Here is a 13,449-nt window from a genome sequence, read left to right as displayed (position 1 = left end):
TACCAATAAAGCATTGGATTTCTTTATTGGACAGGGGTTGTCATGACGCTCTATCAGCGCTGGAGATACCGAACGATCTGCTCCAAGTAATCCAGGATCTTTTGGTGGATCTGAGAGTGCAGTGTCTCGTGGTGACACTGCTCCACACCACTGAAGGTTGGACTGGAATTCCATTTAAAATATGGCTGAATGCTTTTGCTTTGTATCGTTTTATAAATAGATTTAAATAAAAACTATGATTTGCCACATATGCTATAAGCTGCCTTTAAACTTTAAACAAGTATTAGTATTAGATTTTATTGGTCCACGCTCATATCGTCGAGGTGTGTGAGTCCGTACAGTTTATTTTCAATAGTTTTCTCAAAAGTTAAATCAAGTTTTGTGATACTAAAAAGGAAATGTGATTTGTCATGGTTATTTTGAGAAGAATAATTTTTTCTCACTTCGTACTTCAGCCAAAATGTGGTCTCGGACAATCTTCAGTGACGCGCAATTGGTTCGAAACCAAACCGTGTTCTCTCAGGTTTAATTGCTTCGTATCTAAATCAATCTAATATTTTACCAATTTTGTTTTTTGCAGACATTAAGAGACTGGCCGAGAGGGAAGACTGGGTAGTTGATAACGAGGGGATCACCAGCCTAGTAAAAGATAACTTATTTTTTGATCTGTACTATTTAATGTTATTTGTTAAATGTCTGTCATGACTTATTTTTCCTGCAGCCCTCACAGTTCGAACAGTGTATGATCCAAATGTTGCAGTCTCTCAAAGAACCACTGGAAGTCAAACCCGTAGAGACAAATGTAAGCATCCATGGATTGTTTTTTAGTTCATTAAACTAACTTCTCTTTGATAATCTCAAATAGAAGTAATTTAAATTCAGGGTCAAAAAACGTTAATATTGTGAACATTCTGCAGGTGTTGCTTGTAGACCAGGTTCAGGACCAGGCCACAGAGCTCAGTGTGACAATTATGAAGGTAAATACTCTCTGTAATCATACTTTACATCACGCCTCAACAATATTTTTCGACAACAAGAAGTCTGTAATGGTTTTCTTCTCAGGTCTTTATCAATTGCTTGGATAATTTGAGCACTAAGACTGATGCAGAAATTAACGCAACTCGGTAAGTACATTTTAACGCCCTGCACATATAAAGTGTTGGTGTAAAGAACGCTTAAGAAATACTTGTGTTCTCAAAGCAACGTGGCTGTAGACCTGTCGTCTCCAGACCGCTTCAGTGCCATTCAGGAGGACTTCAACCCCACTGCTGTAAGTTGAACTGTTGTATTATTTCCTGTCACTGCTCTTGTAAATACAGCTGAAGTGCCTCTGATGATCGCTGTCATTGTCACTGATGCGTGGGTTCTACTCGTGTAAACCACAGTCTTTTATCAGTCTGTTTCCTGGATGGACAAGAAACAGAGATGTCCTAGTTTCCTGTAAGCTGTTCAGATGTTGGTGAGGAGGTTAGAGCATTGAGGAGGAGACGAACCAGGGTGTGGGTATGTTGCTTCTTGTAAAGGGAAATGGAGCAAGGTGCATACAAGGGAATTCCCCAAACTAAACCCATTATGTGTGCCATAGGGGCAACGCAGCCAGAACTGACAGTCTGCGCAGTCTGCTGACCTGAGTTTATACTCTTTATGAGCTTTCACCAACACTATATTAAATACTAACGGTCACTTTTCTGGGGTTACGAGTGTTTTTATTTCACAAAAATGCTTTGACAACCGTGCATTCTCACTGAGAGTGGTCCCCTCTCCACAGATCTAAACTGTAACTTGGCCAGTGTCGTCACCTGCTTTAGTTTAATGCCATACTGTGAAACATTTCAAGCTAAATGATAACATCTCTATTGATGGTTTTCAGCCTCCTGATGAATTTTGAGTTGACTTGACCATTCAAAAGATAGAATATTCATTCATTTTCTACCGTTTGTTCCCGTTTGGGGTCGCGGGTGACTGGAACCTATCCCGGTGACTTTGGGCCTTAGGCGGGGCACACCCTGGACAGGGGCCAGCTCGTCACAGGTTAAGATAGAATATTTATTGCCAAAGCAATAAACGAAAAGCTGATGGTGGGCAATGTGCGCCAAGAAAATGTACACAACAAACTGATTCTTATCCTAATGGCAGGGATCAAACTCACCTTCAGAGTAATAGTGAGCGTCTCCATTGAAGTTACTGCTGCGCTAATAAGCTTGTAGAAGTCAGAATCTGTCAATTACTGGTCATTGGTGATCAGGCCGCAGACCTTAGTCGATTAATCGGTGGATGGCCTCTTGGTCGACTGAAATCTGTAGTAGTCAACTTCATTATTTTTGTAAGATTTTAAAGTATTTATATTTACAACAGCAGAAGGCATGTCGTGAGTCAGCTTGAGATGTGGGTGTAAATTGTGAGTTTCTGTGAGAATTGCAACTCTTCACTTGTAGTTTTCTGTATAAATATTTGTAATTGTGTGATCAAATATAGTCTGGTCTTGTCAGTCCACTCGGGGTACATATATATGGTCAGATTCTAGAGAAACATTATAGGTTTGAGAGTTTTAGTTGCCTAATCCAGTGGTTCGCAACCTTTTTCAGGCCACACCCCATGTTTGGTTTTATTTTGAGCTATAGATCCAGATAAATTAAAACATAGTCAATAAATACTACAGAAATTTGCTAAATATTTTGGTTTATTTCCTCTGTTCAGCTCACTTTCAGTTCAGCAATTACAATGTCGTGCTCTATAAGTTTGTCTTTCATCTTTTTCATGACTCTTAATGGCGTTGGTGACTTCCTGTTTGCGCTGCACATTGTCCTGTACTGCAGTATTATAAAGCGAATATCCTAATGTGCTTTGAGTCGATCTTCCAGCTGGTTTTCTTTCTTTTGGGGAGTATCGTTGACCTTTTTTTATTCCAAGTCTTTTGTTTCTCTCCATGACTCTGCAGCTCGGCGAGCAGTTTGAGCTGTAAATGTTTCTGTGCTGCAGTCTTATAAAGATAGAGGATGTCCTTGTGTGCCTTTTTAATTTGCTCTTCCAGCTGGTTTTCTTTCTTTTGGAAAGTAACATTGGCCTTTTAAAACTCTTGGTCTTTATCTTTGGCAAGACTTTCCTGAGTCTTTAGCTTCTGGTCCAATGACTTGGGGACTTGGACCGGATTTTCAAGCTTGGCAGTCACTCGATCCAGCGGCTCATGGAGATCCTTGACCAGAGCGCTCTCCTCAGGGAAGCAAGTGGCTGGACCAGGGTGTTTTCCTCTGGGTGTGAGGGGGTGTGGATAGTGGGCCTCGGGCTCTGTTGGTGTGGGTCGTCCTCAGACGTGTGAAGAGGGCTTCATGGTGATAATACTCGAGCTATTCTCGTGTGCTTTCAGCAGTGGACTGAGCAGTTGTGAACCTAACAACCTTCTGTGAAGTGCCATGGCAATTAACTGTTCATAAAAGAATTAATAGAATGATAGATCTTAAAAGGGGATGCAGCGTTTACCAAGATAAATTACATTGTAAACCAACAAATAATAATCTACATTTACCACTGCATTTGAAGGATGCCGAGCCTTGTTTAAGACTATATCACAATTTTTTATTTTCCCCATATCATCTTGGGTCTCCCTGAAATTATTTTGCGACCCCCCCCCAGGTTGAGAACCACTGGCCTAAATGCACAGAGCATGTCTTTAGTCGACCACAGCCGGACTTGGTAACTTTATCCTTATTAGACAATAGAACTTTGTGTTTTTCTTGTAGGAACAGCGTCTGCTCGTCATTCTCAGTAACTGCCAGTATCTGGAGAGACGCACCTTCCTGAACCTTGCAGATCACTTTGAGAAACACGGCTTCACAGGGACTGAAAAAATCACCCGGGTCAGTATTAAAGTAACACCTATTGTTTTATGTAAATCTGTTTGGAGTTTTCAATGTTGATGAGAAATTCTCTCTCTACACGAAATATGACTCGATTTCTCTCCAATCTTAAAGGTCAACCTATACTCGCAACTACACACACAAACAACTGCACACAATGACTAATAGTTGATTCACAAAGCAAACTGTGTCAAGAAGAAGAATCCCCGGTAGTAATAGTAACTGAACAAATTGTGTCACCTTTTTATTTATATTTCACTACCGATAATTGACCTGTCTGAATTTGAATTTAATCCCAAAATCTATGTATTTTTGTATTGTTGAACTTAAATAAATAAATGTTATTTATACAGGTGAGTGTGGAAGCAGTCAGAGAGTTGGACAGAAGCCTCTTTGATGCCTACATTGAGAGACGTGCTGACCCCATCGCCGGGGCCCTTGAGCCTGGCATTTATGCAGGTTACTTTGATTGGAGGGATTGTCAAGCGCCAACAGGTAATATTAAGTAATTAAAGATGTACTAAGGGTTCAATACTCCATACAACTGTGTTACTTATATACACATCTAAAACACAGTTTCAACTCCCTAAAGTGCTGTGCATATTAAAGATGCAATTACAAGGTTGTAACATTCCCACAATAATAATTGTAGACTAGTTCTGATGTAGATCCAGAACATTCTAATTCTGTCCTGTTCATGTGTTTTTGTTGTCGGTATTAATAATGACAAAAAATAACAAAATGAAGGCCTTCTTATTATTTAGTGCTTTTCCAGATGATTGTGTGCGTTGTTCATTCACTCCACACTTGGTGGTGAACTACATCTGTAACCACAGCTGCCTTGTGGCAGACTGGCGGAAGCGAGGCTGCCAGTCTGCACCATGGGCCCCTCCCATCACCCCCAACACTCACACACACCAGATTCATACTAGGCAATGTGTGAAGAAGTGTCTTGCCTAGGAACACAACAGCAGATGTTCAACAGGTGGAGCTCAGGCATTGGTGGTATTGATACTACTGGTAGTTCTAATGAGTGTTTTTTATATATATATATATATATATATATATATCTGTTTTTTTTATTAATTTCTCTCTTGTGGGACAAATAAAGATTATCTTAGCTTAGATACTGAGTATCTACTTTAGTTTTACTATTGATTGGGGTTTTCAGCAGGGAAAAATGCACTGCATCTACAATAAAGGACTGGACTGATATTATTGACAATTTTGACAGACTTTGGACCAGGTGAGACTCTTATGCTGTGATTTTGTTTCTTTGAATATGTTTTTTACTCTCTGGGTCTGTTCTGTGTTTAATTAAGAAACACACTGTATATGCTGTTTGAGATAAAGTCATATTTGGTTTTGTGGGTTGCATGCTAAAGTTCACCTTTTAGAGTGTGACTGTGGGTGTCTGTAAAACTTTCCCGTGTGCAGCAGGGTCTTGCAGGGGTCCCAGATGATCCATTCCCCTAACCATACTCCCCCCATGCTCAGGAGTGAGCTGTGGAGTTGTTGAATATCATAAAAGAGAAGGTGCTTTGTTGTTCCTGAGTAGTAGCACAAGTGAAAGAGGAACATTTTGGAGTCCAAACCACACTTAGGATATGATACCTCTGCACGGTGCACCCATTCAGTGTAAAGAACGAGTCAAAACATTAGAAATATATTTTTGTCCTCCTTGTTTCTTGTTTTTCTTCATAACACGATTTTCTGGATCCTCTTTTTGTTCACATATTTAGGTGTGAGAAACTACTTGAAAGAAGCCCTAGTTAACATCATTGCCGTCCATGCTGAGGTAATGCAGACTACGTTAGATACATGGGAAGTGATTTAATATATAGTTTAAAATATGTTGTTTTCTCATTCAGGTTTTCACGGTTTCCAAAGATCTGGTTCCAAGGGTTTTGTCGAAAATAGTGGAGTCGGTTGCAGATGAGATGTGCCGCCTCATGCAGTGCGTGTCCTCTTTCAGCAAAAACGGAGCCCTTCAGGTACACACTTTTAATCATAACAAGACGCGAGACTCCAATGTTAACCATAACATTTGCAGCATTTAGTTGTTTTTTCATCATCTTTTTTCTTTTGATTCACAGGCACGTCTGGAAATCTGTGCTCTGAAAGATGCCATTGCTGCGTACCTAAACTCAAAAAGCAAGTAAGTGTCCCACATAAAGTGACCGGCTGGCCTGCAGGAACCCAAGTGCTGAGAGCGTTTATGGTTTTCAGTGTCATGGTCATAAATCTTAACAGTCACACATCCCTGACTACAATCCCTTCCCCTTATTCTGCTTGGGTTTTGGAAAGGAAGTGAAAGTAATATGGTTGTTCTGTATGCATGCTCTGCAGCCTGGATGTACGTGAATGCGTGCATTATTGACCTGCAAGAGCGACGCAAAGTCACCCAAACCGAACTATGAATCTTTAATTTTGACTCTTATATGTTGATATATTATGTTCTTTATTTTATTACGATTACACAAGCCCCCTTTATACATTTGCTTGTGTAAAGTTATCATTTACTTGCTCAGAGTTGTGTTTTTTTTTTTTAATTGATTTTGCATTTAAAGACACCACATAGTGCACTCAAAACATCAAAACAATATAATCATATATTACATAAACATATACGCATTTATATACTGCTACACGTACACGTATATACACATCAGGTTGCTGTAACCTTGCTACCCACACATAGAGTTGTGTTTTGATTGGTTTATGCTTGTTTGAGGAATCCTATTGAGGCTTTAGTGCTCACAAATTTCTGTTTTCACTTACCTCCCATCTCCGCCCTCTTCTTTGTACTTGTGATTATTCAAATTCTTCAGCATCTGGAGGAAGTCAATGGACCTGTTTCTATTATTAGCTGTTTTTAGATTGATTTTGATTCACAATGAACAAAATTATGTTCTGGTTTAATACAAACTACACAAAAAATAATAAGTCAAAAGTACCTCAACTTCCTCGACAGGCATCTGCAAAACATATTGATTACTAGATTACTTTTGCACAGTTTCTTGTTCATGTAGTCGGTCCAGTGAAACTCTAAATTGAGCTGTATTTCTGTTTACAGCGTGAGCTTCAAACTGGCCCTGGAGACCCTTCCACAGCTTCACAGCGGTGGTGATAAGAAGTAAGTGATTCTCAATAAAACAGCCTATCCGCCAGTATCTTACAATGTCATCTGTTCATATCATTCGATTGTATTGTGCTAGGTTACTGGAGGAGCTGCTGAACAAGTTTAAGAGCTCCATGCAACTGCAGCTCACATGCTTCCAGCCCTCGTCGGTTCAGCCTGTCAAGAGATAAACTACACGGCTCAATACCGCACTTCTAAACCCTCAAACGTCGGTTATCTTCACCAGAGTCGTTACTGCTCACCACTTTGAATTTCACAGTGAATGAGTGGATTTTATTGTTACCGTGCAGGACAGTCCCAGGTTTGTGGGTTATGCTAATCATTGTAAGGCCACTCACATCCGTCAGACGTGTCAGTAAATGTCCACAAACGTGTAATAAATCTGAATAAATATGTATGTCACTGTTATTGCTGATGTTATTCTCTTTTGTAAATGAGCGATAGAGAGCAACATGTTCAAATGTTTCAAACAGACTGAATTAACGTTAAATATATTGTTGCACTGCATGTCGGTCGGATGGTCCCGGTTTGCAGTGATCCGTGTCGACAGGTAATCATGTTAGATTTTAAAACCCACTTCCTCCTTTCATGGTTTGAAAACCAGCTTTACACCAGTTCTGTCTTAACTTGTTTCACAAACTCTTTGGCCCGTCACTAGTTCTCATGCATGCCTTTTATAACACAATTTTAAAACAGCTTTTTAAGATGGTAAAGTGAAGCCGGGTGAATCACACTGCCAAAGATAAAATGTTTTGGATGAAGATGGCATGAAGCTGTGTGAAATTTTTTTTTTTTTTTTTTTTTTTTTTTAAGTCGCAAAGGCCCTACCTAGGGAGAAAATACAGAAGTGAGTTGGCTAACGCAGCTTCAAGTGCCTGCAAAAACCCTTGAGTACACAGGGACTTTAGCCTATAATTCACACGCAAGTAAATTAGGTCCAACGCATTGAAATAATACAAAAAGAAAAACTGCTTTGACTCAACAATCTGTGACTAAAGAGTCAGTTAGTCACCAGAGTGCAGCTCTGTCGTTGATAAGTGACAGTTTTGAGTGCACTCCCTGCATGACTAAGCGTTTAGCCTGCCTGTCGCATTCATCTGTGGAGCTCCTCTCGTGCTCGCCCGGCATGTGACCATATTGGTTACGGGCTTATGGTTACAGGGACGAGGGCGTTGTCAGGGTGCGGGTGACGGTCGTTTTTTTTTTGTCCCACTTTAGAGACGAGCTCCCAGACTCCAGAGTGGTGAGACTAACTTACCGCCCGTTATGCCGTTGGCGTCTAGGGCAGCAACGAAGCCTCCCCATCCCTGTCAAGTGGTTAAAGTGTGTTTGTCGAATGTAGATGTTATTGTTGTGGCAGGTCCATCGACTAAAGCTAGACAGACTCTGACTAACTCTGCTTGAGGTTGAGGAAAAGCACAAAGCGCAGGCTACATGTGGTTTTCAGGGGAAATGACCCTGAAACGTTCTTTCAAGAATCTAATCTTTCTAATACCCAATCAAATCTCGATATACTTCTGTTTATTGTTGTCTATTGTAACGCATCTCTTACAGCATCATTTGGTCTGGTTCCCATGAAGGGGAAAGCCAAACTACCGGTAGATGTTTTGGTGCTCTGCGTTCTAAACTTAGCTCTGTCCACCCACATTCATTCACAAATTGGGTTCAAAGAATAAAACCTTATCCGTTCTTCGCCAGCTCTAGTTTACTGTAACAGCAGGCGTGTCGAGGGGAGTTTTGAAGTAATCCCCAGTGAATTCTGACACATTTAGATATTGGGTTTACACATTTTACATAGTTTCTTCTAGAGATGGTATCAAAATGCAGGCAATATTGTGAATGTTTGAAGATATGCAAAACTTTGAATATCGAGTGTATAGTTTATTATAGAAAATGCTGCAAAGAGAGAACAAGGGAAAATGTGATGGTATAAATTTAAAAATAAGGTTAAAAGTGGTTCTGCTCTTTTTGTAATGCATTTGTTAAACATTTCACTTCTGTCTTAATAATAAAACCTCAACTAATACGTTTAAAGACATATTTCATCCCATTTCTGTTAGATTGACATGAGCTTGTCTGTATCGAGATATTCATTTTTTGACAATATCACCCACCGGTATTTTAATTTAAAAAAAAATCATTCACATCTTAATTTAGTTTTGATTTTCTTTTAATTGCCTTCATGTCCAGACATTTCCTGCACTTTGTAACATTACTCGTCACTGTACTTGTAGCTGTAACTCGTAACTGCTATGTTTGCATTTTCCCGTCTTTCTCGTAAATTGTTCGTTCGGCGGTGAAAAATGCCCCAATGTTTTCCAGAGAAGTGGTGAAGCGTCTGTAAGAGAAGCGAGGAAGCCCTGACTCGAGCAGCAGAGCACAAAGCCATTCTCCTCCTCTGTCTTTCCTCTGATGTCATCTCTGTTTATGATCGTGCATCTAACCACACTTCCTCTTACAGTTTGGGCACCGTAGCCGTTTATTGCTGGTTGTCTTTACAGCAGTGTCTATGATACATTTCTCAGATTATCATCAGAAAATTGATATGTGATACAAATTTACAAAGCTTATAAGGTTCCCTGAGCCAGTTCACTCATTCAGTACAGTCAATTTTGGAATAGTGTCTCGTAAAAATGTAAAAATATATACAAAAATATAACTTAAGAAAACAAGGCGACAACAAGGTTCAAGCACCAAAGACATCACATTTGTTGAAATCTTCAAAAGGCTGTAATGTTAAGCCAGTTTGGTAATCTGTCCTCCTTTTTGAGACTCATTCACTTCCACTGGGGAAACATGTCATGGGCAGTTTTCTATGTACGCCATGAAAAGCCAGACGCTCGATTATATTTACATCGGTCTAATACTGTCCATATTCCCCGCTTTCCAGTCGTTTTGTTCAGTCTCTTGGCTCGGTAGCGTTCAGTCCTGCAGGCTGCTGCTGCTGTGGTGATGCGCGAGGGGTCTTTGGAAGTCTTCTGGATGATGAATGAGCTCGGCCAGTCCCGTGTGCTCGTATCCGCGGAAATAATGGCTGCTGGTCTGTTGTGTGTAGTACAGGAGCTGACGGGCGAACAGAGGCTCCACCTGGACGTGCAAAGAGGCTGTATTTAGTTTGATGTGAGATCACTCCATTTGTACAGCTGGGTTTACCATTACATACATTTTTTAAAGCTAAATTATTTGTTTGGCTGAATATAATGGGGCAAATAAACCTGTCACCTATTGATTATGTTCAACATGTGGGAATTTTGACACTGATTCCTGCCCCCAACAAGGATCTACTACAACCTGAAAACAACCGTCTACTGCAGTGATTTCATGCTGGTGGAACTGTGGTTGTAAAGTTTGTAATGCATTTGAACATTGGAAACAGAAGTAGTGGTTTACAAAACTTTCACTTCTTTTGTTTCATTTTTTATAATTCTGCTCACTAGTTTCAGGCAGTATTTATTTTGGATTGTGAGAGAGAGACTGACTATGATGTGGTGCATGTAAAAGCACCGGAAAGGGCCGTGTCTGACCTGGACTGTGAGGGACCCTCTTTGTCTCCGTGGATCCAGACACTCGTCCCCGAAACTGAGCAGCACCTGGAAGCGAGGCAGCGGCCGCCCATGGAGCCCGAGACTCTGGAGCTCTGAAAGGCACAAAAGTTCAGACAAATTCAGAAGAACCTCTTTAAGTGGTATGACCTTTGGGGCAGAACTCACTGGAAAGTCCTGTAACATTTTGTATGCAAATACAATTAGCGCTCAGGCTGCCAGATGATTGATGTTTAGGGCATGTGGGTGGAATCTGAGCGTGTTTCTGAGCTCATGTGACTTACTCACCTAGTTTGAAAAGTCACTTAGCAGATGTGTGATGACTCAAAATGGCCTAGTTTTTGTAAAAATGTTACAACTCTATTGCAGCAGATATGCCAAAGACGACTTTGAGCTGATAGAATTTCCGGACTTTGCTGCTTTACCTGTGAGGAATTCCTGGGTGTGCAGCAGTCGACACGGGACGTCCCGCTCCAGCTTGTTGGGCTTGTCCCCGTATGAAGACTGTCCTCCTTGCCAGTAGACTCTGCTCTGACACAGCCTCTGAGCATACAGTCCGTCAGAGCCCATCCACAGCAGCACCCCTTGGTCCATGCTGGACGAAGGGCTGGGTGGGCTCTCCTCTGGGGTGCTCTGGGGTGACATACACCTGTCGGGGAGGGGCACCAGCTCTGGTCCTCCTGGGGGCAGGAAGTGCTTTTCTTCTGGGCCGCACGGTGTAATGTGGCAGCCTTTTACACTAGCAGTGGTCACCTCCCTGACCAGTATGTCCCGGTAGAACACACACACATGAAGACGGGGGTCTGTGTGGGGAAAAGGGCATGTTTAGCAGATCAAACCATTTAGACACTTACAAATTGTGTCAATGAATAAAACATGAATATTATTGTATTTTGTGCCTATATTCATGAGTATCACAGTATTCCCACTTGTACATAATTTGTGTTATAGTGTAATATAAGCATAAATAAACAGTCATTCTCCAGTGCAGGTACCTGTGAGGGGCTCTGCAGGTCTCATAGGGTCCAGACCAAAGGGTAACTGCTGCCCATCAGTTGGACCATATGAATAGATAGAAGCTCGTATTTGGTAACCTACACAGAGAGACGGGCAGTTTAGAGGACGGGACAAAGTGTTACTCTGTCGTCATAGTGATGAGGCCGTGTCCGTACCGTTGTCCATGGGAGGAGCTGCTGTCCACGGCAGGCTGTGTGGCGGGCAGGGACACTGGGCGTAGGACAGCTCCTGCTCCTGACAGTAATCTCTCCATCCACAGTCTGAGGAAGGCATGTACGGCTGCATCTGCAGAAACACGACTGTCAGCTTTTCCAAATCGCTTTGCACGCTTTTAAGTTTAATACAAGCCATCCCAATATTACATTTACAACTACAATGTCTCTAATACTTTGAAAACAGTTGTGTCTGATCAATTCTTATATTGTAAAACTGCTCTATATTATGACATGCACCAGTAGAAGGGAAGATGCGGAAAAATTAAGATTAAGTTTTATAGGCAGTTTTATAGGCGGTTCCTTGTACTGCATTTGTACACTGACAGTAATCACTCATACTGTGTTTCTGTGTCAGAGCGCCCCGTCCCGCGTGAGTGCACCCCTCATTCATTTCTGTGTATGACGAGCACCTGAGTCTGCAGGCCGGCATACGGAGACTGCACAGGATACAACATGGGGCTCAGGGGACTGTCCTCCGGTCTGGGCCCTGAAAGAGCACAAACTCATGAACAGAAGCAAGGGCTGCAGCAATGAGAGTCAATCTGATTTACTAAACACTGGGTTTCTCCAGCACAAACTGTGATTATTCAGTTTCATAAGCTAAGAATATAAACATTCAGTAAGTTTTGAGCATCATTTTAAATGCAGGAGTTTAAGCAAAACTTCAACTCACTAAAATGATCAACATATAATTGGAGATTTAGCCAAAAAAAAAGACTGAAAAAAGACAAATTAAGTGCAAATTAGACTGAATAAAGTGTCCCAATGTGCACATGTCTAAGCTTACTTTTCTTGGCCCCCTCCGGGATGATGCGGTACACTTTGTAGGGGTCTGAGATGTCCAGCTGGCTGCGCTCCACGAGCTCCTCGAAGTCATTGCTCTTGTTGAGCGCGCAGCGCAGGCGCGTCTTCCAGGTCGGTGGGTCCGGTTTGTCGATGCCCTCACGGAACTTCCCTTTGAACAGGGCCCAGGCCTGTGGACACAGGGTTAAACACGTTTAGACTGAGTTAAGACTATGGTCACACGGCACCGGGAAATATGCACCGTGATGAAGCGTTTGACAGGTTTAGAGCATCCATGGGGAATGCTGGGACGTCCCATGGGCCGTGCCCGTGCCATGGGCCGGTGCCATGATGCCATGGGCCGGTGCCTGTTCGTTCCCCTCCACTTGGGCTGCAGTGTGCCCGTTACAGAAGATGCTCTGTTGTTTCCTTACTTTAAAAAGCGCGGCATCCTCGTCTCTGTTGTAGTCCTGTTTGCCCGCGTGTTTCCAGGGGATTCTGAAGATGCTTTTCTCGTCGTTCTCCCACACGAGGCCCGGGTACTTGCCACTGTCCACTTGGTCAATGAGCCATTGGCGCAGTTTGCCGTTCCCGCTGCTGCCGGAGCTGCCGTACTCCACATCAGAGTTCATATCCACGTTATGGGCCTGAGGAACGCGCTCACGTTTACAAACTGCTTCTCCTACAACTTGACCTTTCCACTGTGACTGCGGAGATGGCTTTACCTGAAACTCGAAACCAACACGATCAGTCCGAAAGTGTTGATGATGAGGCTCGTGCGCTTAAAAGCCTTGTCCCGGGGCGGTGCCACAGAGATGCTGAAGGGGACGCACCTGACGCAGCGCGCGCTCCGCACACACTGCGTCTGCGCAGCGCTTCAGTGAAACACTGGGGGA

The 13,449-nt window shown here is 42.2% G+C and overlaps 3 protein-coding genes across 5 annotated transcripts in view; 2 read left to right on the top strand and 1 right to left on the bottom strand.

Moving 5' to 3' along the window:
* exoc2 (exocyst complex component 2) overlaps positions 1-7,404 on the top strand; it is a 30,904-nt gene extending 23,500 nt beyond the window's left edge. The window contains exons 16-28 of the mRNA XM_072438321.1: positions 35-156; positions 581-642; positions 722-802; positions 918-977; positions 1,063-1,124; positions 1,201-1,270; positions 3,738-3,854; positions 4,208-4,349; positions 5,597-5,652; positions 5,726-5,848; positions 5,951-6,012; positions 6,931-6,990; positions 7,073-7,404. Of these exons, the coding sequence (XP_072294422.1) occupies positions 35-156; positions 581-642; positions 722-802; positions 918-977; positions 1,063-1,124; positions 1,201-1,270; positions 3,738-3,854; positions 4,208-4,349; positions 5,597-5,652; positions 5,726-5,848; positions 5,951-6,012; positions 6,931-6,990; positions 7,073-7,166 (1,111 nt within the window). The 3' untranslated portion in view covers positions 7,167-7,404. The remainder of the gene's footprint in view (positions 1-34; positions 157-580; positions 643-721; positions 803-917; positions 978-1,062; positions 1,125-1,200; positions 1,271-3,737; positions 3,855-4,207; positions 4,350-5,596; positions 5,653-5,725; positions 5,849-5,950; positions 6,013-6,930; positions 6,991-7,072) is intronic.
* psmg4 (proteasome (prosome, macropain) assembly chaperone 4) overlaps positions 1-13,449 on the top strand; it is a 238,259-nt gene that overhangs the window by 201,218 nt on the left and 23,592 nt on the right. The window lies entirely within an intron of this gene.
* Positions 9,251-13,367, bottom strand: LOC140354181 (interferon regulatory factor 4-like). Of its 3 annotated transcripts, XM_072439110.1 has the most exons (9): positions 13,279-13,367; positions 12,988-13,200; positions 12,558-12,744; positions 12,181-12,257; positions 11,711-11,840; positions 11,534-11,632; positions 10,964-11,341; positions 10,521-10,633; positions 9,251-10,083 (listed from the first exon to the last, which is right to left on the bottom strand). In XM_072439110.1, the coding sequence occupies exons 2-9, from the start codon at positions 13,183-13,185 to the stop codon at positions 9,919-9,921; spliced, it is 1,347 nt and encodes a 448-aa protein (XP_072295211.1). In that variant the 5' UTR covers positions 13,186-13,200; positions 13,279-13,367; the 3' UTR covers positions 9,251-9,918. The 3 variants fall into 3 exon arrangements, with proteins under 3 accessions (XP_072295211.1, XP_072295212.1, XP_072295210.1); XM_072439111.1 differs by having other exon boundaries at positions 11,711-11,834; positions 12,988-13,361; XM_072439109.1 differs by having other exon boundaries at positions 12,988-13,360.

The sequence above is a fragment of the Eucyclogobius newberryi genome, unplaced genomic scaffold (assembly GCF_026437365.1).
Source record: "Eucyclogobius newberryi isolate DKJ021-1_F unplaced genomic scaffold, fEucNew1.0.hap1 SCAF_9, whole genome shotgun sequence".
NCBI lineage: Eukaryota > Metazoa > Chordata > Actinopteri > Gobiiformes > Gobiidae > Eucyclogobius > Eucyclogobius newberryi.
Note: the sequence above shows the minus strand (reverse complement) of the source record. Positions and strands in the feature narration are given on the sequence as shown.

Coding starts and splice junctions, on each gene's coding strand:
- LOC140354181 (XM_072439110.1), bottom strand. CDS start 13,185: ATGAACTCTGATGTGGAGTACGGCAGCTCCGGCAGCAGCGGGAACGGC. Junction 12,258..12,557: donor CCCGGAGGGGGCCAAGAAAA/GTAAGCTTAGAC, acceptor GTGCTCTTTCAG/GGCCCAGACCGGAGGACAGT. Junction 11,633..11,710: donor AGCTCCTCCCATGGACAACG/GTACGGACACGG, acceptor CTCTCTGTGTAG/GTTACCAAATACGAGCTTCT.